The sequence below is a fragment of the Pinus tabuliformis genome, chromosome 1_2 (assembly GCF_031772625.1).
Source record: "Pinus tabuliformis cultivar Carrire ecotype Pingquan chromosome 1_2, CPIR1, whole genome shotgun sequence".
Taxonomy (NCBI): Eukaryota; Viridiplantae; Streptophyta; class Pinopsida; order Pinales; family Pinaceae; genus Pinus; species Pinus tabuliformis.
In genome coordinates, this window is record NC_142298.1 from 360,379,866 (window position 1) to 360,407,125 (window position 27,260).

The 27,260-nt window shown below is 32.4% G+C and overlaps 1 protein-coding gene across 3 annotated transcripts in view; it reads left to right on the top strand.

The window, feature by feature from the left end:
* Positions 1–7,915, top strand: part of PP5.2 (protein phosphatase 5.2) — a 114,531-nt gene extending 106,616 nt beyond the window's left edge. For all 3 annotated transcript variants that reach the window (XM_089395196.1, XM_089395194.1, XM_089395195.1), the window contains exons 12-13: positions 7,105–7,179; positions 7,351–7,915. In XM_089395196.1, the coding sequence (XP_089251322.1) occupies positions 7,105–7,179; positions 7,351–7,410 (135 nt within the window). In that variant the 3' untranslated portion in view covers positions 7,411–7,915. The remainder of the gene's footprint in view (positions 1–7,104; positions 7,180–7,350) is intronic.
* Positions 7,916–27,260: the final 19,345 nt, after the last annotated feature.

A 27,260-nucleotide genomic window follows, 5' to 3' on the forward strand; every position in this document is an offset into this window, starting at 1 on the left:
AGGTGCAGACCCTCTCATTTGCAGAAGTAAGAGGGATTTGGATTCCGGATGTGGAATGATAAATTGCAAGCCTGTGACTACAACGAGGATCTTAACTTTCAGAAGTTATATGGTAGTGATGTCAGACCAGATTTGGGAAATGCCTCCGAGTTTCATAAACTCATTCGCGTTGATTTTTTTGGTGAACTTTTGTCCGGATATATGTTTTGCAGTTAGCATGGTGAGCTCATATTTGGTTGAGCCTCACTGGATTGGTGCCAAGAATCTTTTGATATATCTTCGGGGCACAATCTTTCATGGATTGAGATACACTGCCGGAAATATGAAACTACATGATTATTCGAATGCTGACTGGGCAGGTAGTGTGGAGGATCAATAGAGCATTTCTTAGTGCTGGTTCTCTTTGGATTCTGCTTTGATATCATGGATGAGCAGGAAGAAAAAGTCGGTTGCTATAAGCACCACCGAGACCGAATACATAGCTATGAGTATGATCTCGTGTGACGCTGCATGGTTGCAGAAGCTCTTAAGTGAGCTGTTTGTACACATTATGAATACCACTGTGATTCTCTATGACAACCAGAGGGGGGATTCGATTAATGAGGAATCTCGTATTCGATGATTGCCCCAGCAGATAGACATCAGATATTGCCTTATCTGGGATATGGTAAGTTGATGAGCGAGGACCTCCATCGCATTGAGACTGATAAACAAGTTGCAGACATTTTGTCAAAGCCCCGGGGAAAGGTCAAATTTGTGACTTTCCCGAATGACTTGGAGTCGTTGAGAGACCTTCTTATAAGGGTCCTGCATGTTGCATGCTTTGAGCTCTGGGGAGCTTGGGGTACTTACTAGAGCAACATACGACCACAGGGCGACTCACCCTCCCCTAGTGGTGCGCTATGTATAGGATGACAAGTTCAACCTTCCCCTGTGATACCCTGTGGCGACTGTGGAACAGGATGATTAGTTCTCCTGTGGGCTGGGATGATTAGTTCTCCCGTGGCAACTATGAAATAGGATGATTAGTTCTCCTGTGGGCTGGGATGATTAGTTCTCCCGTGGCAATTGTGGAACAGGATGATTAGTTCTCCTGTGGGCTGGGATGATTAGTTCTCCCGTGGCAACTGTGGAACAGGATGATTAGTTATCCTGTGGAAATTGTGGAACAGGATGATTAGTTCTCCTGTGGGTCGGGATGATTACTTCTCCTGTGGCGACTGTGGGGTAGGATGATTTGTTCTCTTGTGGACAGGATGATTAGTTCTCCTGTCGAGGCATCCTACCCATGCAGTCTGGGACTCATGGGAAGTACCTCTCATCTGATCAATGAGCAGGGAAATGGGGTTAGGGACCATAGTAGTACTATCGATGGATGCATTGATGTATCTACCGTACTCTCTAAGCTAGGATGACCTCCATTGATCTGGGATCAGTATGAGTGGTTTGAGACACTCTCTTGTGATATTGATCTGGGATCAATAAAATTGACTTCAGGCCAGTAAGAGTGATGTGACACACTCTCTTCAGATGAAATTGACTTCAGGTCAGTAGAGAATGGTATGAGACATTCTCGATCAATTCTTCTTCTTAATGGTTCAGCAGAACAAAGCAGTGCAGGGCACTGATGGCAGAGATAGTACAGTCAGACATATGGATTAGCGGGTGGAGTTCTCCCTAGTTGAGAGGGAGTGTTAAAATTGGCAACTAGGGCCAAACTCCATGTGGGTCATTTTATTAATGGAAGTTGATATTTTTCTTGGATCCCTCTCATCGAGAGGTGTAGGATTGATCTAAAGATCATCCGATTCTGATAAGTATTCATGGAGATATGAATTTATTTGTGTTATGGGACAATTCGTCAAGGTCGGCCAACAACCAAATAAACCCCAGTTGTGCTCAACGTTTTAGTATAAATAGAGGTGGCCTTCAAGTCATTTCAACACACTTGGGATCTCTTCCTCTCTACTTGTCTTTGGGTTTTAGTAGGAGGAGAGATCCTAAGGGATACCGCTACCCTAATTTAGAGGGCAGAAGTCGGAACTGTCAGGAACAACCGAAACAACCGGAATAGTCGGAAATGTTGGGAATCGCTGGAACAGCTAGTAAAGCTGACGTAGAGGGCAGAAGCCAGAACTGCTGGACAATGTTGGAATTGTCGGGAAAAGTCGGAACTACCAGGAATAGTCGAAATTTCCGGAACTATCGAGAATCGCAGGAATTGCCGGAACTGTCGGAACTGCCAAGAATCGTTGGAACTGCCGGGAACAGCTGGAATTGCTGGAATAGTCAGGAAAGCTGACACAGAGGGCAGAAGACGGAACTGCTGAACTAGCATGCAACAAGAAGCATGCAAAGGACAACAAGCATGCTAGGGACAACAAGCAAGCAATATGGAGCCAACACATAGGTCGGTATGGCAACATGGTGCAACAATGGCACATAATGCAGTACAGTGATGGGTATAGTCATGATTAATGAAGCATGATGAGATGCAGCATAGTGATGATAGGTGCAACATGGTAGCGGCACGATGAGGTGCAGCATGATGATGAAATGCAACACAACGATAGGTGAAGGAGTCACCTTGGAGAATCAGTTGAAGCAGCATGTCTTCAATTGATCTCACATATCATCTTCTTAGAGATGATCTATGCTCTTATCTAGATAAGCCAAAGTGCTGACTTCCGTTGTAAGCGTACTATATCTCTCTCTCTCTCTTTGCTGAACTATTGAAGAACATATAAGAAGAATTGATCAAGGGTTTCCCCACATTGGGGTTTGTCCCTAGCTAGCGCCACATCTTGTGTCATCTTGTCTTAGCTTGTCTTTTGCGATTTATGTTCTATCTGCAGTTTACTTTAATGCTGATGTGATTGCTAATCTGGAAAAGATATTGAGCTAATTGTGAAAATTGAAATAAATATGCTCTAAGCATAGAACATACCTAAAATTTAACAGATCTCAACCATTGATCTAAAGTGAAGCTTAGGATTTAATCCTCGCCATTGATCACTTAGGAGATTAGGGTTAGGGATTAGCTTAATGAAATTATAAAATAAGCCTAGGGGGAAGGCGAGGATACACAATTGTTGAGGAAGTGATTTTTTGAGAGGCTCGATTAGACTAGAGAGAAGTGAGGAGAATTACAACAAGGAATTTCAGGAGAAATTTTAGGGGAGCTAAAGCTAGGAAAGAGAGAGGTTGAGTTTGCTGAAGAGTAGGGGCGGAATATCTAGAGGACGAATTTTTCAAGCGTGCAAGTGCCGTACAAGGGAAAGGAGAGGGGCTGAATTGCTGGCAAGGGAGTCTAAATTTCCAGAGGTCGAGTTTGAGCAAAGACAATTTTAGAGGCAATGAAGTAATGTTGACATTATCAATTGTTTCATGATGTTTAAGAGTTCCAACCTGCTTGGAATTCATATGGAGAAAGTAGAATTTCACATGCCATCAAACATTCATTGGACTTAACATTTTTGAAGATTTTAAGATTGGTAGGGTTGCAACATTTTCATTGGATTTTACCATGTATGACGGTATGGGACTGGCCTTAATCAAGAACAACAATCCCTTTATGTTCCCCTGTGTGTGGTGTTGATTATTGAATTTCTCTGTTATGGTCTTAGCAAAATGTGCGTTATACACAAGCCAAAATCATTGATTAGGCATACTGATTTTTTTCTACCATATTTTAAGCCATGGATTACAAAATTTCATCCAACGATTGGGTGGTTGATGGCCGGATCAAGGTAGAGACAAAAGGGGATACTAGTGATGAGGACTCAATATAAATAGATGATGGAACATTGCTTTTATCATTTATACTTGTCATTTAAATGTCATGATCTTTTACTCATAATTCTTGCTTTCAAAATTTATAAAATAACACATTATATATATTTTGTTTCCCCATTTCCTATTTTTTGTGGAGTCATGTTTCCAACACCTTTTGGTTTCAGAAACTTGAACCCGTTGCCTCATATCATGCAACCTGAGAGGATGAGAGAAGGAAACAGACCCACGCTCTGTCACTTTTAGCACTAGAATAATAGTTCTCGACTATGGAAATTCTATGTGGAAGGGGTAGAGTTGTAGTTGATTTTGAAGGATCAAAGTGCCCCACCTTCAATGCATTTTTGATGGAGCGAGGTTGGGAGGTGGAGGGCACACTGGCACCTGTGGCTTCTCCAATAATTCTCAGGACCACCTGCACAAAAGCGTCCTTGTCATGCCATAATCTCTAGAAGTTACCTGCCTTCAAAAAGCCATCTTTGATGGATTTGAAGGATCACCACTCTCCTTTCAATCTGAGACTTTAAAGGTGACACTGAATCCATTTCTTTCATCTAAAAGCAGAGGGATTCCCTTTAAAGGAGTTCGCAAAGATTTGAAGAACTTCAGAGGCCTTACCTCTTTTCAAATATTTGATCTAGACATTCGCCCCCCAATACTAGCTGAACACATTTCTTCTTGGATCTGGATTTGAGAGACTTGTTTGGCTTTATTTTTGGTAGCTCTTGGCTCCCTAGATGCTCCAGTGGCATCCTTCTTTGATTTCATGGATAACACTAGGGCCTTGGGACCGAAGGATAAAACCCTCGAATGAATTCTCCCCTTGTTTGCAACTGCAGTCACGTACCCTGGCATGTCTTTAGTGCAGTCATTGGCCCGTTCTACCATTGCCTTCCTGGAGATAGGGTTTGAAGTTTTCAGATCAGTCAGATCTTGGGTGTAGGAGCTTAAGACAGTGGAAAACTTGTTGATTAAGGCCATTTTGATTTAGACAAAGCTCAAATTGGCTTTGGAGGTTGTGGAATTCAATTGGTGCGAGGATGGGCTCTTCTCCATTACAGTGGGCATGAGTATCCCTTTGCTTAACATGGTGGTTCTTCTAGGGACAAGGGTTAACACAACTACCATCATTGCTGAGTTGATTCTTGGAAAAACTTTGCTTCAAGGAAGCTAGTGTTCCTTATTGACTTGAATTCTTTCTAGATGAGCTATATACTCATTCAATTATAGCATGATGATTGTTAAACTCTGGCGGCCATTTGGAGTCTGCTTATTTCTTTCAGTTTGGTTCATGAACCTATATGTCGATGTTCATTTTGCTATTTTTAAAGTTACATGCTTTTTACATGAGAAAATTTGCTTATCTAGTGTCTATTGGTTGGGGTTTATGTTGGATAGCTAAAGGAGGGGGATGGAGAAGGAAGATAATTGCATGAGATGAATTTGAACCCTTCTTCCAGTTTATGTTAAGATTTCACTCCCCCTTCACAGGGAATGAAGTTGCTCTTCCAACCAATGGTAGGGAACTTAAGTTGTTCAACACAATGGATTAATATGGCCAAATGCATGGTGAAATGCTGAAATGGAACAAATGCTCTCCATATGAAGAATGGTCCATTGGTCTGTCAAAGTGTATGGTAAAGTTACCGCTGCTCTCGCATGCAATTTTAATTTATACCCACCCTGATCCTTTTTCACTCTGGGAAAAGAGCATTCTTTGCACACTACTTTTCGCCCGGGGCATATCATCAATTATCCTTTCTGGGCGTGGTGGGTACATGGATTTAGATTTTTTAATTAAAATCTGAGTATATTGTGTATTTTTTAATGGTTTTTCAGCCGGTTCCAATCCACTCTGGTCCATAATTTTAGGTGTTCTAGTTTTGGGCTGGATCTGATTCTGATAACTTTGATCAAAACACCTGGTTGCATGGCAGAGTTGGAGGGCCATGAGTGCGTTTGAAGTGTTTTTGGAATTGACTGATCTTTGCAAGTGCAAGAAAGTAATAAATTATTTAATCGTACATGGAAGAGCAGAAGTAGTCAATTGGACTGATATTTACTTATGTTTATGTCATCTTTTCTTTTTTTAACGATGAATGTCATGTGACTTAAATTTCAATGCATGTGGTAACTATTGTATTAACGAAGGTTTGAAACGATACAACGTGTAATATCACAGCTTGGTTACATTCTTCTTCCGAATCAACTGCCAAATCCACTTGCCTTTCCATGACTAGGATATGGGCTTGAACTTTCACTGGGTTTGATTTTGCTATTTCACCTTTCCATGCTATATAAATGAGCAAAATTTGCCTATCTGGTGTCTAATGGTTAGGGATTATATTGGGTAACCAGAAGCGGGATGAAGAGGGAAGATAATTGAAGAAGATGAAATTGAGCCCCCTGTCCATGTTAATATTTCACCACTCCTTCACTGGGATTGAAGTTGCTCGACCAAGCAATGGTGGGGAACCTAAGTTGTTCAACCTAATGGATTAACATGGCCAAATGGGTGGTGAAATGCTGGAGATAGAACGAATGCTTTCCAGATGGAGAATGGAAAGATTCAATTTCTTCAATTTCATTTTTTTTCTTTTTTGTTAATATTATATTGTTTAATTTGTTTATTTTTATTGTTATGATAAAATGTCATGTGACTGAAGGTTTCAATGCTTGTTGTAACTATTGTATTAATGAAGGATCGAAACGATACAAGAATGCGTAATATCACAGCTTTGTTACATTCTTCTTCTGAATCAACTGCCAAGTCCAGTTGCCTTTCCATGAATAGGATATGAGCTTGAACTTTCACTGGCATATAGGCGAGATCTTTTTATATTGATACAATCTTTAAGACTGTTTGATCAGAAAATATAGATATACAATTTGTAGTATTACCATGTCGTTAACTTGAAATTTGTTTTATATTTTTGGGTTGCTAACTTCTTGATTTGTTTTATATTTTAGGACATCTCAAGGCTTGGAAGATATATATCATGTCGTTAACCTGAAATTTGTTTTTATGTTTTAGGGTTGCTAGCTTCCTGATTTGTTTTATATTTTAGGACATATAAAGGCTTGGAATATATATATATGATTTGTTCAAGTGATTTGTTACACTTGAATTATAATAATGCTAAGTTGAAAATGGAATTCATAATATTGTATTTGGTGAGCAATGCACTTCCTTTCCTGGAAAACAACAAAAAATTAATCATTGTTCAGAATATGGGTAGTGTATGTGATCTTGATTTTAGAGATTACTGTAGTGATTTATTGACATTATTGTCCTAATTTGAATTGCTTCAGATGGGTAACAAGGGTGCGTTCATAAGGTTTAAGGCCCCAGAACTCAAGCCAGAAATTATCTCATTTTCTGCTGTGGTGAGCAAATGTTTCCACTATGTACTATTTAGATTCTTCAATCTGAATTTTATTATCTACTGTTGCTGGTGTTTCTTTGTTCAATAGGCATGTAAAATCTGACGACCTGGTTTTCAAGCGGTTAAATGATATTATTTAAGGTTTTAATGTCCTTTTTTTTCTTGTTTGCAGCCACATCCTGATGTAAGGCCCATGGCATATGCAAATAATTTCCTGAGGCTTTTCTCCTAATCACCGGAAGGTTTATTTTAGTGTTTGAACACATCGGCACCAGGTTTATTCTCGAGGTTGAACACTTCCGTGTTCCTTTTTTAGGTGACTGATGAATCCAAGATATTAATTTATTGTGTGTCCACTTCTTGGTAACACTAGAGATATTTCTATCACTTGATATTTAAGGATAACATTGTGCATGCTTGCTCATGTTCAGTAAAGGTCAGGGGGTTGAATGATTTGCAGAAGTCATTTAAGAAAATCTATGCTCATTGACTGCTGTCCTGAATTCTCTGGTTGCTTATATTATTGGTGTCTGTTGCTGGAGGTTGTTAAAAGGACTCATGATCTGTTGTCATGTAATATTTTTGAATAATACGGTCATTTTTCCAGGTCCCATATTCCTAAAATTTGTTGGGATGTTCGGACCTGAGGCAGGCATGCACTCGATTGTAAATTCATTTTGGAAATGTTCATTTTTCTTCCCTTTGAGGTGTTTTCAAAATGAGATATATTTCTGCTATTCGCGGACGAGGGTCCCTGTTTATGCTGTGGGAAATCTTTAGCAGGTAGTTGGGTGGGCGGGCACTCTGTTCCTTATTTCTGGCATATGGTGTTGTTTCTCGCATTCTACAGCACTCATCGTTTTCAATGTGGAAAATAGAGTGTCAATAGGAATGTGAAACATTACCTGTGGAATGTGAACCTGGAACTAACTGAGAGAATGTGAAATGTGGAATGTGAACATGGAACTAACTGAGACAATAAAAGGTATAGCTGTCTATGGAGAGGATGCCAAACCTATTCATAGGTGTCTTAATACGCACTGAAGTGCAGAATATAGCCATAGCAGCTATCATTACTGCAGACTACAACGTGAAATATGGTTAGTTTGCAAGAGACAGAATCCTATACATGTTCATGGATAAGGGCTTATACACTTGAGTAGAAATGGCTTTCTATGTATCAATTTTCTTAATAGATCCATCTGATAAGTATTTTCTTGCATGTTAGTTATTCGTGTGCTAGACCAATCAAATATTTTTGTTTGAAGCTGAGCTGATTCGTAGCAACAGAAGGTTGCATATGTTGATGAATAGCCGATATTGGTGAGAAATGCATTAAACGACATCCTATTAAATGTAAATCGTTAGGCTGGTGGAACTTGAAATTTTGAATCCTAATTTGATATATTCCAATTTGAAATATCTTTAATTTTGGCATAATCCTAGCGCCTCAGCTGAAGCTGCCATATGGTCATTTATTTGAATGTTTATGTGATATTTTTGTCAGTAGTTTGACAGATTACTACTTTATTTTTAAGTGGTAAATACGATGCCTTGCTGTTTCATGATCTTCTGCAGAACGAGAACTTGTTTGCTTACAATGAGGATATGAATGTTTTGGTGTATGGTTAACCTGGAATTTATCTCAGTACTAAAATAGTGTGTATATTGGTAAAATGTTCCAATTCTACTTTTTTCTCTGTATTTCAAAACTATCTAACATTTACTGTAGGATGATACGAATGTTTTGGAGGACATTTAATCTGATAATTTATTTTATTTTATTTTTTGGGTGGACATTTAATATGATAATTTATTTTATTCGCTAATTTCTACGTGTTGATGATGTGGTTGGTAATTTAATTTATTTTATATTTGATCCCCTAATTTCTATGGTTGGTAATTTATTAATTTCTATGGTTGGTAATTTATTTTATTTTATTTTTTGGGTGGACATTTAATATGATCATTTATTTTATCCCCTAATTTCTACTTGGTGATGATGTGATTGGTGGGTCTAACTCTACCCATGAGCGAGTGGAGTGCCACCAGTAGCATTCCAAGTTGGATCCTTTGGCTAAGAGGCTACTGGTGAATGGAATCTATTCTGGATTTATACCTGGCCCTAATTAATATTGCAAGTATTGGTATACTATCAAGAGCAGAAGAGGAGAAATCACAAATAGGAACAAGTTATTCGTGGTCCTAATTAATATTCTATTGGTATACGAGCAGGAGAGGAGAAATCACAAATAGGAACCGTCATTCGTGGTCCTAATTAATATTCTATTGGTATACGAGCAAGAGCAGAATCAGAAATAGGAACATGTTATTGAAGAGACTTAGAAGAATATTTCAAGGATATCTATTTACTAAAGTTGGCTGAGATTTATGCCCTGGGCTGGAGCGAACTGATATCCCAAGTACCAAGTACTGGTGTCAGACTAAGAGCAGAAGTACAAGCAGGAATATGTCCGTGGATTTCTAAACAACATAAGTGACATATGTTTGTGGATTTCTAAACAACATAAGTGACATAAAGTAAGTTGTCGGCCCATTATTATTCAATTTTTTCTATTTGAATGTAAAGTTCAATAAAAGGAAGCAGAGCCAGCATACTTTCTTTTTTGAAGACAACATTATTGAAGAAGTAAATGAGTACAAGTATCTTGGGATTGATTTCAACAACAAACTCAATTGGGAGGAGGACTGCATAAAGAAGAGGATTTTAGGAGGGTGGAAAACATCATATGCTCTTCAAAACAGATGTAGAGAGGCAGAGTTATGGGATTGGAAAATGATTAAAGTGCTTTTTGGACTCCTAGTTTTTCCAATGATGTTATATGGGTGTGAGTTGTGGGCTAGCAGCACTCCCGCCTCAAAATGGAAACAAACTGAGAAAATCCAAAAATGTTTGATCATGAGCAAGTTCAAAATAAAAATTTCAGTACCTTGTGAGATAATGTTGAATGAAATAGGAGCAACTCCCATTGAAGCAATTGCTATGGTGCGGCTCATAAGATATCTAAAATTTTTTTAGCAAATGAGAGTAAGTAGATGGCTTAATGTTATCTTCGATGAAGGCATGAGGGAAAGAAAGAAAACATGGATGAAACACAACTACACATGGATGCAAAAATGGAATATCTATCTCAATCCCTGTCCCACAAATAGCAAGGAGCTAAAAGATTTTGTTATAGAGGAGTTTCGTAAAAAGGTACGGGGAAAAGAATTGGGTAGAAAGAAGAAATACGACATTGAGGAATTCAACCATACGTGTGATCTGCAACCAAAAGAGTTCATTGGAGCTAGCATTTTGTGGAGGGAAAATGTTTTTATTGCTTAATTAAGGACAAACTTTGGTGTGAAACAAGATGGTGGAAAAGGCCTAAAGAAGCTTGGGAAGAACGGGTGTGTACATTTTGCATGTCTGGGGTTGTGGAATCAGAGAAATATTTCATTTTGGAATGTGATACATTCAAAGACATTAGAGAAAGTTATGAGAACATGTTAGCATTAGTTTCTTGACATTGTCTTTTTAGCGAGGGGATTGTTAGAAGGTTGGGTCAGCACATCATCAACTTGAATCGGAAAAGGATTGAATTGCAAAAAGCAAAAACAGGGAACTAATGGTCTCATAGACTATTTTTAGTTTCATGGACCTTAAAATATCATTTCATTTCATTTAAAACTGTTTAATTTATGCTGCAACCAATTGATATGTTGTCTATGATTTATGATGCACCCAATTGATATATTTTTGCTAAAACTGTCCATGATTTATGCTGCACCCAATTGATATATTTTTGCTAAAGTTGTCCATGATTTACAACTATTTCAAGTATTTGCAAATATTGGTGTACAACTAAGAGCACCCAAATGATTTTGCAAATACTGTGTACAACTAAGAGCATACTTGCAAGCAAGATTAAGTTATATTGGATTTTAGAACAATATAACAAGTGCTATTGCAAGTAAGAGGTCTTGTCAATATTTTAATGTAAGAGCATACAAGATTAAGTTATTGGATTTTAGAACAATATAACAAGTGCTATTGCAAGTAAGAGATCTTGTTAATATTTTAATGTAGGGTTGTAATGTTCGTAAACTTTTATTATATTATCATTTTGTTCGTTTATTTATTTATTTTTAAATTAAAGCAATACATGATTTAAACATCTTATTGGAGAGATTTAAAGATATTAAAAGTAAATTTTATTAATATTCCTTTTTCATTTTACCATTATTTATTTTTTAAATTGAAAAGTAGAAGCCCAAGAGTGAATATGCTATTGTAGAGATTTAGAGATTTAGAGAGTCTAAAAATTATTTTCAACGCATGGATGGCAATTTAATGTGGTCATTTAATGTGGCCATTATGTTGTAATGCTTTATAAAGATTATTGATTTTTTCTCTTTAAAAGTTTGTAAAATCTGTCTTAATTTAGTTATGAACTAGAAAAGACAATAATCATTGAGTGCTATTAATGAAAAACATGCTACCTGAAAGAACCCATTGGTGGTCCATAAATGAGCATAATTTAATGTGGTCATTTAATGTGGCCATTATGTTGTAATGCTTTATAAAGATTATTGATTTTTTCTCTTTAAAAGTTTGTAAAATCTGTCTTAATTTAGTTATGAACTAGAAAAGACAATAATCATTGAGTGCTATTAATGAAAAACATGCTACCTGAAAGAACCCATTGGTGGTCCATAAATGAGCATATTTGACGTGGTTTGAGCTTACGTTGTTAATTTGTTTTCTTGCATTTTGAGGATAATAAGTGCTTAGTCAATAATAGACAATTTTAGGTCTTTTTCTTATTGTTGCTTAAATTCTCAGTTTAGGGAAAATTTGTCTTACCAACGAGGGTTGGGGGTCAATTGCTAGGCACGCCACCTGCAGTTCAAACATTAATGTTGCATTGAGAAAGGTAAATTGTTCAAACATATCATAAGACCATTTCACTTAATTGTAACATATCAACGGGGAAAAAATGAAGCATGTGTGATTGACAAGAAACCTCTACATGTGAATGTTGAAAAGTAGAATCAAAGTAAACTTTCATTTCTAATTACCACTTATTTATGCAATGGAGCATTGTATTGCTAAAGACAGGGTTAGATCCAAAAGCCTATAATGAAGATTGATAAAATCTCAACTATAATCAAATGTAATCTTTGAAGAACAAACATTATGCAGTAAATCTTGATAGTTTGTTTGAATTTATCAAATCCATAGGATAAGCACTTAAGTATGATCTACTACAATATATACTAATTTAAAGATTTGTCATGAGAATATGGGTTAACAATAACTAGATCTTACCATACGCTGTAACATGAAGTAGGTGCAGGTTTAACTAGCAAAACCATAGGTTGCAAACCTAACACAAGGAAAAACACTGTGAAATTTAATGAAGGAAAACTCTCTTTATTTTTATTTTTTGGTGGTTGGAGATAAGGTAGACCGGGTTATGGGTTTTTTAACTAGTTTTGAGTGATATGAGGGTTTAAAGATAAGGTAACGTTGATGGAACTAGGAGAATTGTCCTTCAAGCATTACACAAGTTGGCGAGGATTCTTTGGGTTTGGTCGAGGGACAATATATCCAAGTGCAACAAGGTGAACTCTATTGGGGTGCAAGATAAGGGGTGGAGTTCCTTAATGTTTGACCTCAATGCAATAGTATTTACCCTTCAATAATTAAATGATACCAAGTGGAGACTTCACATTGAGTATTTTTATGGTGGAGCAAGATGCCTACTTTGGCCTACGTTGCAACTATATACTCTAGCAATCTTGAAACAAAAGACCCAACTTAACCCTTAACTAATTCAAACGATCACAAAGAAAAGATAACATGTTTAAAAAACTCAGATAGATCTTCTCATTATTCTACGACCTTGCAAATTAGCAGACACCCTCATATAGATTGGAGCCCCCAGTTACTTGCAATGAATTACATAATATTGGCTCAAAATCATGATGTATTACAAGTCTTCCTCAACCCAGATGGAAAATGCAATGATATTCTTATAATTATTTGATGAGACATGCAATTGGATGGCGTTATGGCTCTTAGTGGGTGGTGATAGTGATGCTTATCAAAGTAAGTCTTTGTTAACTTTCCATGATATCTAATTTGTTTGTTTGTTTCATTATATATGTGTTAGGATATGATATGCTCATAGAAGAGTGTGATCTTTAGTGGTCAAATTGTGCTATTGTTTGACTTGCTAATATAATGTTTCATATCCCCTCAATGCATAAAATAGTCCACTTTATTCCATTGACCTCCATCTATTCATAAAAAGGTTGTCTCCACTCATGCTTGATTTTCAATATTATCATTTAAGGGTATTTATGAAAGTGAAAGCATGAATGAATTGAGAGCCTAATTAAAATATAAAAAAGCCCATGGTTGTCTATAACATATTAAAAATGGAAAAAGAGGCTAACACCAAATTAAAAAATTGAATGCAACTTGAGCTATTGTCACCTTATCACGAGGTTCTCTCATGGTCCTTGGCTTATCTAAATAACATATCTGAATAAAAGAGTGTGTTCGATAAACTGAACACTAGAATAAATGAACATAGTGGGTAATCAAATGAAGCCAAGGAGTGATGACTTAGTACTCTAAGTTCCCTATTAAAAGGCCATTGAAAAATGTTCTAACTCCAGAAAGCAAGACATGGAAACAATGAAATACCTACGCATCCATTGACCTTGAGGGTCATACCACGGAGGATCCCCCTCTCCATTCCTTAAGTATTTGCCATTTATCATGCCTTTCTCTAGCTCCTTGTGAAACACACTTTATCTTAAGAGCTACTTTCATTTATAAGTGTTTATGACTATCTTCTATATTATAATTGGGCACATTAATAAATTTAACCCTTTTTACATTGTGTTGGGAGGGCTTATTAGGTTTACATCACCTAACAATTCATGAAGAGGTTTATATTCACCATGTCAAATAAAGATTCAAATGTTCAATTGCAAATAACACGACATCAACTAAGGCATCTAAGATGGACTCACTAGCATTGCATAAGATGTTGAAGACATTACACATAGCCCAAGATCATCTTAGAATCATTTGTTCCATATCATTGATTGAATCCCTAGTTTAAGAAAGGGCACACTTTTATGGCCCTTATGATTTGTAATGTATTCTCTTTTTAATGGCAAATTTTGATTATTATATTGTAAAATTACCCTGGAGTAATTTGAGGGTGGTATATTCATTTTTGTAATTCCACTCATCGTTTTGGAGCCAACACTATGTAATTCATTGTACTAACGAGGGCTTGATTTTATATAAGGAGGGTGTCTCCTCATTTGTAATTTGTTGGATGATAATGAAGACCTTGCTTGTGTCATTTTGATGGGACTAGGAGCATTTTGCTTAAAGAATTACCCAAGTTGGCTAGGATTCTTTGGGTTTGGTTGGGGAACAATATATCCAAGTGCAATAGGGTGAACTCTTTTGGGGTGCGAGACAAGGGGTGTAGTTACTTAAGTTTGACCTCTATGCAATAATATTTACCCTTCAATGATCAAATGATACCAAGTGGAGACTTCACATTGAGTATTTTTATGGTGGAGCAAGATGCCTACCTTGGCCTATGTTGTAGTTATGTACTCTAGAAAACTTGAAACAAAAGACCCAACTTAACCCTTAACGAATTCTAATGATCACAAAGAAAAGACAACGTGTTTAAAAAAATCTCAGATAGGTCTTCTCATTATTCTCCGACCATGCAAATTAGCAGACATCCTCATATAGATTGGAGCCCCCTGTTATTTGCAATGAATTACATAATATTGGCTGAAAACCATGATGTGTTACAAGTCTTCCTCACCCCAGATGGAAGATGCAATGATATTCTTATAATTATTTGATGAGACATGCAATTGGATGGTGTTATAGCTCTTAGTGGGTGGTGATAGTGATGCTTATCGAAGTAAAGACTTTATTAACTTTTCATAATATCTAATTTGTTTGTTTGTTTCATTATATATTGTGCTAGGACATGATATGCTCATACAAGTGTGTGATCTTTGGTGGTCAATTTGTGCTATTGTTTGACTTGCTAAGATAATGTTTCATATCCCCTTAATGCATAAAATAGTCCACTTTATTCGATTGACCTCCATCTATTCATAAAAAGGTTGTCTCCACTCATGCTTGATTTTCAATGTCATCATTTAAGGGTATTTATGAAAGTGAAAGCATGAATGAATTGAGAGTCTAATTGAAATATAAAAAAGCCCATGGTTGTCTATAACATATTAAAAAGGGAAAAAGAGGCTAACATCAAATGAAAAACTGAATGCAACTTGAGCTATTGTCACCTTATCAAGAGGCTCTCTCATGGTCCATGGCTTATCCTGGCCTATGTTGTAGTTATGTACTCTAGAAAACTTGAAACAAAAGACCTAAATTAACCCTTAACGAATTCTAATGATCACAAAGAAAAGACAACGTGTTTAAAAAAATCTCAGATAGGTCTTCTCATTATTCTCCGACCATGCAAATTAGCAGACACCCTCATATAGATTGGAGCCCCCTGTTATTTGCAATGAATTACATAATATTGGCTGAAAACCATGATGTGTTACAAGTCTTCCTCACCCCAGATGGAAGATGCAATGATATTCTTATAATTATTTGATGAGACATGCAATTGGATGGTGTTATAGCTCTTAGTGGGTGGTGATAGTGATGCTTATCGAAGTAAAGACTTTATTAACTTTTCATAATATCTATTTTGTTTGTTTGTTTCATTATATATTGTGCTAGGACATGATATGCTCATACAAGTGTGTGATCTTTGGTGGTCAATTTGTGCTATTGTTTGACTTGCTAAGATAATGTTTCATATCCCCTTAATGCATAAAATAGTCCACTTTATTTGATTGACCTCCATCTATTCATAAAAAGGTTGTCTCCACTCATGCTTGATTTTCAATGTCATCATTTAAGGGTATGTATGAAAGTGAAAGCATGAATGAATTGAGAGTCTAATTGAAATATAAAAAAGCCCATGGTTGTCTATAACATATTAAAAAGGGAAAAAGAGGCTAACATCAAATGAAAAAATTGAATGCAACTTGAGCTATTGTCACCTTATCAAGAGGCTCTCTCATGGTCCATGGCTTATCTAAATAACGTATTTGAATAAAAGGGCGCGTTCGATAAACTGAACACTAGAATAAATGAAAAGAGTGGGTAATCAAATGAAGCCAAGGAGTGATGACTTAGTACTCTAAGTTCCCTATTAAAGGACCATTGAAAAATGTTCCAACTCCAGAAATCTAGACATGGAAACAATGAAATACCTATGCATCCGTTGACCTTGAGGGTCATACCACAAAGAATCCCTTTTTCCATTCCCTAAGTATTTACCATTTATCATGCCTTTCTCTAGCTCCTTGGTAAACACACTTTAAGAGCTACTTTCATTTATAAGTGGTTATGACTATCTTTTATATTATACTTGGGCACATTAATAATTTTAACCCTTTTTTTGTTGTGTTGGGAGGCCTTATTAGGTTTACATCACATAACAATTCATGAAGAGGTTTGTTCTTTTTAGGATTTTAATAATTAAAAATCCTAAAAAGAAGAAAACATTAGATACATATTAAAACTATAACTATAATAATTAAAATTAAGATTAAAACTAAATCTGAATTAATCACCACCTGTCAATTCATTCTCCTTCAAAAATTGGTCGGTTGCCATTCATTTCCATCTGAACCCTCACCTTTATTTATTTACACTATTGAGTCCTGACTTCTTCACTCATGGATCTATCCTGATGATGAACCATAGAGGATGGTTCGAAACGTCGATTCCAAAAATTTGTATGTGATGACTCCGGAAGATAACACCACACAATATAGATCGTAGAAGCCTCAAATCAAAGATTTTATTTTGCTGTGTAAATTTCAAGCACTTTGAGTTAAACTGAAAGTATGATGATCATTGTCAAATATTATTAAACACAATTCTTGCATCCTAGAGAAGTTAAACAAGTATTAAGTCTCCATATAATCTTTAAGTACTCAACACAATAATATAAGTCGCTCCACAAAACAAAAGATCTGCACAATGAAACATTGACTATGGCTAAACCAAATTTAACTTTAACTTTACGACCAAATCAAATTTATTTAATAATTTTTTATCAATCTAAATTAGTCCTTGTAATTAGTTGAGTTATACACGTGTACAATTTATTTTCTTAAAGAAAATAAGAATTTAAAGAACTTGTGCTAGACTCTGTATATACATACATATTCCCTCTGCACATATATAAAATGCTATCAAAGTTTTAAATATTTATCCAATAATTAGATATTTAACTTGTCAAAGGACATGCGTAGAACATACATTATTTTTGTGATCATAATATTTTGTTGCAAACTGAGAACTTTAATTGTAGTAATATTCCTATTTTCTTGTAAATTCATAAATCATTTTCTATTTTCTAGAAATATATTTTTTTTGTCATTGACTAAACTAGGCTTGTATTTACTTAGTATCTAATACATATGTTGAAAATTTAAAAGGTGATGTGACAGTTGTAACCACTAATTCTAGTTATGCTGTCTTTAGGAGCATTCACCGGGTGTTTATCACGCAGCTTTTTTAGCATACGCGTTATGGATTCATATTCGATTACTTTTTGGGGAGCTGGTTGCAAATAAATTTCTTTTCCAGGATGTACAATTTTGTTCTCGTAGTTGCATGGCGTGAGAGATTTTCTTTGTAAGTTCATTTCGAACGAAGGTGAAAAACGTGTAGCATTTTTGTCAGGTAAATAGTGCATTCTTTCTTGTATATGCAAACACTTAGAGCATTTATACAATATACATTACAACCCTGTAGCAATGAGGTGCATAGTTCAAAAAGTGGATAAGGTGATAGTGCTAAACACGTTTATGCAATATATATTATTGTCGTGTAGCTATTATGTGTGAATTGCTTTCGTGCTATGAAATCATAACCTCTTAATTTTTCTTATTTCTATATATTTGATCTAATTCATATCATCAAAGCAGGGAAAGTGAATACAAGTAGAACATATACAGTTAAAGACAATGATACATTTTCTAAGAGGCACATTTCTATTCTATTTATTGTCATTTGATTAGTTTCACATTATACAATTCTGTGTTTTTTTGGCTATATTTTTTTATGTACTCTAACTAAAAGCAAGACTTTCAATTTTTAGGAAACCTAACACTTAGAGATTCAAATCCACGACAACAATTACAAGGAAAAATGTACTTTCAATATTTCTAGAAAACATTTGTATCTGTTGAAAATAAAATCTATTTAGTATTTTACTTATATGCATAGAAATAAGATCTTATCTGGTAATGATGAACCTGATATTAGAATATACATTAGCAATGATTTGGAGCTATTTGGTTCTATTTTCATTAGTCAGTTCTTACTTAATATCAATTACAATGTCCTTTTAAGTGATCATTTCAATGTATTAATTGTGAACGAACAAAAAATATCAGATTCAAATGATGTGACAATAGACATGGACGAGGGAGAAGACATGAGCACCATTACATAAATATATATCATAGGAGATAAAACGAAAGGAATAGAAAATAGAGAAGAAACAAAAGAAAAAAGGTAGTTCTATCTAGGTTTAGTTAATTGCATATTAAATTTCTTTTTTTGTTTTCTTGAATTAATTTCAATTCAATGCTCATGACTAGGCAAAAAGAGATTGAGTCTATACCATTATTGATCGAAGATATTAGTAACAATATAACATGAAACATTTTACCTGGCATTGTTTTCGTTACATATCAAACTTTTTTTAAACAAAGAAAATAAGACAAAAACAATTCTTTGTGTAGATTTAATAGACAAGAAAGTCGAAATGACAATAACATTGCTTGTGTCAACACAATTTATCAAACAATATGAGGCAAAACTTATTGCAAATGCTAGTGTTTCTATTAGAAATTTGGAAATAATTACAAAGCATAAATATGTCGATGGTGATTGTGAAAAAACTATTTGTCTAAATAGCTTTAGCAATGTAGAAAACATTTGTCCTATTTGTGCAGAGTACCAATTATTTCCAAACATGAAAATTGCAAATGTGTCTCATAGTCTCTATGCGTTTCCAATTGACACAACCTGTGCTATTGCAATTCCAACAACACAATTTGTACTGGAAATCAAAGATGGCATCGTAGAACAAGACATGGGAACAATAAGATTTGATTTATTTGAATGTTTCATCGCTACAAAGTTATTTTCTGTTTGCTATACAGTTTCATATATTGTTTTACAAACAATGCATATGTAATAGGTTCAAGTACATGTTAAACTTCTTTCAACATTTATTTCAATTAAAATACAATTGCAAGAAAACATTTTTCCACTCACCTGCTAAAAAATATAGTTAAAAAACAAGAAAGATTTTTCCAAACTTCACAATCGGCATTCATATGCTCATTTAGAATAGAAAATAAAGTAAAAAATTTAAGAAAACTGCTTTCTTCGACGAGTGGAATGTGCACGGAATGTGCACGGTAAATATATATATATATATATATATATATATATATATATATATATGGAAAGACAAGTTTATAAGCCTCGATTTTCCATATCGATTTGACAACACTTTTAAGGACAACTAATATTGACTAGTGCATATACGAATCCATTTGAGACAATATGTGTGAAATGCAGTAGTCCAATTACAACTGCTAGAACTATGAATGAAACTATGGTTTATTGTACAATTTGTGACGAAGAATGTTGTTTCATTTATTTACATCGATTAAATAGTATCATACATGCAAATGACATGATTAAAATACACTATGTTTTAAGAAGCATGAAACTGGTGAAAGTATTACTTGATCTACAAAAAGTTTCCCGTGAGCAATACTGTGTGGACAAATAAACAATTATTGATTTGTTGTCCAATTTTGAGACACATGACACATTTAGAATAAAAACAAAGTAAACTATCAAACGAACTATAAACTCAAAATGAGAACTCTAGTCAAAAACTCCCCCAAAAATGAAAAAATCTCCCAAAAACGAAAAAGTGTTGATGCTGGAATAACTTCTTCTTCTTCTCTTTTTTTTTTTGGGTAAATTTTAAACAATTTAAAAAAAGGGTAGTAAAATCCAATAAAAACCATTTTGTGTGTGTGCAAAAAACACCCTGAAAATGGAAAATGATGATGATGGGTAAAATGAAAAGCGTTGATGATGGGTTTTTTTTTTAAGGATAAATTTTCAACATAATTCAAAAATGGCAGTAAAAATCAATAAAAACCAATTTTTGTGTGGGCAAACAACACTCTGAAAACGAAAAATGTTAACGCTGGAATAACATATTTTTTGGGGGGCTAAATTTTCAACATTTTTTTAGCAATGACGTTAAGGATAAAATATCATAACTTTGAAAAACCATAAATTCCAATGATTTTCAGGCATGACATTAAAGATAAAATATCATGTCTCTGAAAATCCTTAAAATTGTAACAATTTTCAACCATGGTGTTAAAGATAAATACTTATAACTATTTCAACAATAACATTAAAGATAAAATATCACGATATAAAAAAACTATAAAACTTTGACAAATTTTCAACCATGTAATTAACTGAAGATCATGACTATAGAAAACCTGAAGTTTTCAACATATGGCATTATGGAAAAATTGTGACTAAAAAAACTTAAAAAATGAAAACCTAAATAAAAGAGTCATTATACCAAGAGTAATCTTTTTTCCAAATGCTAAAAGTATAGCTATTTTAAGATCTTAGTCTAAGACAACTTGACACATTGAAATAAAAATTCAAAAATAAACCATCAAATTGACACACAGTATAGGCAAACTTGACCCATTACAATGAAAACTTAAAAATCAACAATAAAATTGACATATTGTGGTGGCACGCTTGATCTATTATAATGAAAACTTTAAAATCAAATATCAAATTGACACATAATGAGGTCGAGTTGCTAGTCGATGATCAACATGGACCTTGCAGAAAAAAACAAAATACTAAATAAATATATAAAAAAATAAAAATTGAAAAATATAAAACAAAACAAAAATAATGGCATTAAAAATTTTAAAACTAAATAAAGACAGAAAAACAATTTATTTTTAAAAGAGAAAAAAAAATATAAAAATATATATAAAAAAACTAAAAAAATCAAACATAAAAATGTAAAAACAAAAACAAAATTAACACATAAAAATATAAAATTAACTAAAAATGAAAATAAAACATAAAGAACTATGAAAAAATAAGAAAAATAAAACATAAACAACTATGAAAAAATAAGAAATATAAAAAAAAATGTTTTGAGAAAACATAATTTAAGAAACATATTTAGAAAATTAACACCAAAAACTTAACAATAAAAAACATAAATAAAAACAATTTGGATAATTAAAATAATAAACAAAATAAAAAGCATTAATTTTTTAAACATTTAAAAACATAAAACATTAAAATAAAATTAAAATTAAAAGAAAAGAAAAAATAAAAATAAAAATATAAAAAATAAAATAAAAAGAAATCAAAATAATTAAGCAAATTAAAATATAAAGTCATTTTTTCCAAATTAGTAAAATTAAAATAATAAATAAAAAATATTAAAAATTAGATTAAAATAAAAATAAAAATAAAAAACATTTAAAATAAATGAAAAAAATATACTCGGGCTCCCTAGGCGAGCTTGACCGATTCCTAGCTTCCCCTGCCCTACCGAGTGGCCCCTCGGCTCAAGGCAGGCCTAAAGGGCCTTGGGTGGGGCCCACGTTTTTTTTGACTTTTTAATATTTCTTTTTTTAATTGTTTTTTTTATTTTTTTTTTTTTTCATTTTTTTGTTTTTTGTTTTCTTTGGGTTTCTTAAAAATTTGTTTAAATGTTTTATTTTATCTTATTTCTTTTTCAAATTCTTTTTTAATATATATATATATATATATATATATATATATATATATATATATATATATATATATATATTTTTAATTGTTTTTATTTTTTACTTTTAAGGATTTTGATTTTTTAATTGTATGTTTTTTTAACATTTATTTTGTTATTTTTATTTGAAATCATTTTTTTGGGAAAAAATACTTCAAATAATTTATAATTTATAATTTTTATTTATTTATTTTTTATTTTTTTTTATTTTTTAAATCAATTTTTTCATAAAAATATTTTATTTAACAAGGCATTTTTAGCGAAAAGGCCTTGAAATAGACACTTTTTAAATTATATTTATATGCAAAATGTGTATTTTTTGTGTGTTTAAAATTGTTATATTTTTAGTGAAAATTATTTTGTGTATTGAAGTATTAATTAACGATATATAAATAAATAAATAAAAAAACCTTAACCTCAAAATATTAATGTTATTTCTTTTTAAGCTTTGTAAAAAAAATTAAAAATTTCATTATAAAAAAATCTTGTAAAGAAAAACAAAAAAGAACAAGTTTTGGAAACCCTTAAAGAACAAATATTCTAGGACTAAAAACAAGAAGATGAATAGGACAACTTGAAAAGTGGTTAAATAATCAACATTTAAAAAATCTGTGCATACTTAGAACGTAAGAAAATTTGAAGTGTTAAAAATATGCATTAAAAAACAAATGTTGATGTTTTTTAAAATCCATATGAAAATCACCAACATTTATAAAAAATTATCCACTCTTAATACATTAAAAAATTTAAAGTGTAAAAAATAATCCCTCTATAAAGGGAGTTGATGCTGCATCAATGCTTTTCAAAACCAATATGAAAATCACTAACATTTTAAAAAATAAGATTCATACTTGATAGATAAAAAAATTTAAAGTGTCAAAAATATGCCTTGGAAAGAAATGTTGATGCTTTTCAAAATTAGCATGAAAATAACTAACATTTAAAAAAAATGTTCATACTTGATACATAAGAAAATTTAAAGTGTCAAAAATAAGACCTCTCAAAAAAGGGGACAATGTTGCATCAACACTTTTCAAAATCAGCATGAAAATCACTAACATTTAAAAAAAATGTTCATACTTGATACATAAGAAAATTAGAACTATCAACAATATGCTCCAAAAAAAAGATGTATTCTGAATCAACACTTTTCTAAATCAGAGGATTTTTTCTACCTCAAAAAAATGGGGTACTCAGTGCAATTCCCATTTGATACTTTAAATTTTTTAAACCATCAAATGTGATTATCAATTCCCTTTGATTACATTGTCGAGGAATCTAGCGACGATACAATTCTTGTTGCTTGCATTGTCAAGCAACCTTAACATTATGTTATACTTTTTGCTTGAAGAATTTGGCTATTGTCAGGCAACTTTTTTTCAATTTGTTGGATGATTGGGATCTGATTTCATATTATGGTTAGCTGATCTACTATTCTCTTTGCTTGCATTGTCAATCAAGCTTATATTAGTACATTGGAATGCAGATATCTCTCTTACAGGTAACTAGTAACACTAACTTTCCATTGACTATTGGCGAGGGGTAGGGCACCATCCACATTTCTGTGCTTCCGTATATTCGTACTTCCAATCTTAACATCGTGTTTTACTTTCTGGTTCAAGAATTTGAGAATTGCTAAAGAGTTTTTAACAACGAAGTGGCTTCTAATTTCATTTTTTGATTATGTAATTTGTAGCTATTAACATTGCACAAAAATATATTTCAATGAATTTCTTTGTTCAAGTTCAATGTTTTGTACTATGCTATTTACTAAGATTATTTAGTATATTTTTGTTTTAATGTGTAGTTGGTTTATTGTGCTATGTCGTGTTTGCTTTCTTGCAGTTTACAAATTTGCAAATTCTATAATTAGTCAAACAATATTACAAACTATGTGATGAGTTTCTATAGTTGAAGATTTAAAGATTGTATGGATCCTTAATACTTGTTTGGCGTATTTAGAAATCAAAAGTTGCATTGCATGATATTTGATAATGATTGTCGTGCTTTTAGTTTAACTCAAAATGTTAGAAATTTACTCCAAAAATTAGAGCTATCAATGTTACATTTTTATTTTGTTTTCAGTTTCCTAAAATTTAAAAACAAAAACATGTAAATAAAGTATACAATATGTTGCACTTAACTGTGTTTGAAACTCGGGTTTTACATTTCCAAGGCCATGCGTACAGTTACAAGATGCTTTCCCATTTCAAGAATTTTTCATAGTTTGTGGAACTGTTAATGTTGATACATTGTGCAAAGGTGCAGAGGAGGATTTGATCTCTCACCCACCCAATCGTTTTTTCTTTCACACTCCGCACAATGCCTCTCTTACTCTGCCCCTCGAGTATTAATGTTTGTACTATGCTATTTACTAACATGATTTACTATGTTTTAATTGTAATGTGTGACTAGTTCATTGTCTTATGTCATGTCTGCTTCTGTGCGATGTGATTTATGTTGCACTAAATTGTGTTTGAAACTCAGGTTTCACATTTCCAAGGCCATGCATACATTTACAAGATTCCTTCTCATTTAGAGACATTTGCATAGTTCGTGGAACTATTAATGTTGATACATTATGCGGAGGTGCAGAGCAAGATTTGCACTCAAGATTTTAATTGAGTTCGACTGTCAAAATCTGGAAATCGCATCAAACTGACCATAAAATTATGAGTTGAAAATTTCAAAGAAAACAATGTAGCAAATAAACATAGAATTCGATGGAACAAAATTGCTTACTTATTGGTATGAGTATCCGCTCTTTTTCACTATTGCATGTATGCATACTTTTCATTCACAAAACACTGAAGTTTTCTAAAGAATTTAGAGCAAGTGAATAATTAATGTAGTTTCCAAGCATTTATGAACTATAATAATTCCCGAAGTGTTGTAGATATGTCATTTTGTTTCAAAATTAAAGAAAAAATTCAAGTAGAAATGATGAAGATGTGTTTGTTTGTTTTGTTTTTTTTTTGGGTTTTGATTTTGTTTTGTTTTGTTTGTTTGTTTGTTTTGTTTTGTTTTTGTTTTTGTTTTTTGTTTTTCGTTTTTTCTTTTTTCGTTTTTCGTTTTTTTTTTTTTTTTTTTTTGTTTTTTTGTTTTTGTTTTGTTTTTGTTCTTCTTGTTCTTTTTTTTTGGGGTAAATTTTCAACAATTTTAAAAAATGGTAGTAAAATCCAATAAAAACCATTTTTTGTGTGTGCAAAAAACACCCTGAAAATGGAAAATGATGATGATGGGTAAAATGAAAAGCATTGATGATGGTTTTTTTTTTTTTTTTTTTTTTTTTTTTTTTAAGGATAAATTTTCAACATAATTCAAAAATGACAGTAAAAATCAATAAAAACCAATTTTTGTGTGGGCCAACAACACTCTGAAAACGAAAAATGTTAACGCTGGAATAACATCTTTTTTGGGGGGCTAAATTTTCAACATTTTTTAGCAATGACGTTAAGGATAAAATATCATAACTTTGAAAAACCATAAATTCCAATGATTTTCAGGCATGACATTAAAGATAAAATATCACGTCTCTGAAAATCCTTAAAATTGTAATAATTTTCAACCATGGTGTTAAAGATAAATACTTATAACTATTTCAACAATAACATTAAAGATAAAATATCACGATATAAAAAAACTATAAAACTTTGACAAATTTTCAACCATGTAATTAACTGAAGATCATGACTATAGAAAACCTGAAGTTTTCAACATATGGCATTATGGAAAAATTGTGACTAAAAAAACTTAAAAAATGAAAACCTAAATGAAAGAGTCATTATACCAAGAGTAATCTTTTTTCCAAATGCTAAAAGTATAGCTATTTTAAGATCTTAGTCTAAGACAACTTAACACATTGAAATAAAAATTTAAAAATAAACCATCAAATTGATACACAATATAGGCAAACTTGATCCATTACAATGAAAACTTAAAAATCAACAATAAAATTGACATATTGTGGTGGCATGATTGATCTATTATAATGAAAACTTTAAAATCAAATATCAAATTGACACATAATGAGGTCGGGTTGCTAGTCGATGATCGACATGGACCTTGCAGAAAAAAACAAAATACTAAATAAATATATAAAAAAATAAAAACTGAAAAATATAAAACAAAACAAAAATAAAAGCATTCAAAAATTTTAAAACTAAATAAAGACAAGAAAAACATTTTTTTTTAAAGAGAAAAAAAATATAAAAATATATATAAAAAAAACTAAAAAAAATCAAACATAAAAATGTAAAAACAAAAACAAAATTAACACATAAAAATATAAATTTAACTAAAAATGAAAATAAAACATAAAGAAGTATGAAAAAATAAGAAATATAAAAAAAAAGTTTTGAGAAAACATAATTTAAGAAAAATATTTAGAAAATTAACACCAAAAACTTAACAATAAAAAACACATAAATAAAAACAATTTGGATAATTAAAATAATAAACAAAATAAAAAGCATTATTTTTTTAAACATTTAAAAACATAAAACATTAAAATAAAATTAAAATTAAAAGAAAAAAAAAAATATAAAAATAAAATAAAAAAGAAATCAAAATGATTAAGCAAATTAAAATATAAAGTCATTTTTTCCAAATTAGTAAAATTAAAATAATAAACAAAAAATATTAAAAATAATAAACAAAAAATATTAAAAATTAGATTAAAATAAAAATAAAAATAAAAAACATTTAAAATAAATGAAAAAAATATACTCACGCTCCTTGGGCGAGCTTGACCGATTCCTAGCTTCCCTTGCCCTACTGAGTGGCCCCTCGGCTCAAGGCAGGCCTAAAGGGCCTTGGCTGGGGCCCACGTTTTTTTGAACTTTTTAATATTTCTTTTTTTAATTGTTTTTTTATTTTTCATTTTTTTGTTTTTTGTTTTCTTTGGGTTTCTTAAAAATTTGTTTAAATGTTTTATTTTATCTTATTTCTTTTTGAAATTCTTTTTATATATATATATATATATATATATATATATATATATACATTTTTAATTTAATTGTTTTTATTTTTTTACTTTTAATTTTTCTTTTAAGGATTTTGATTT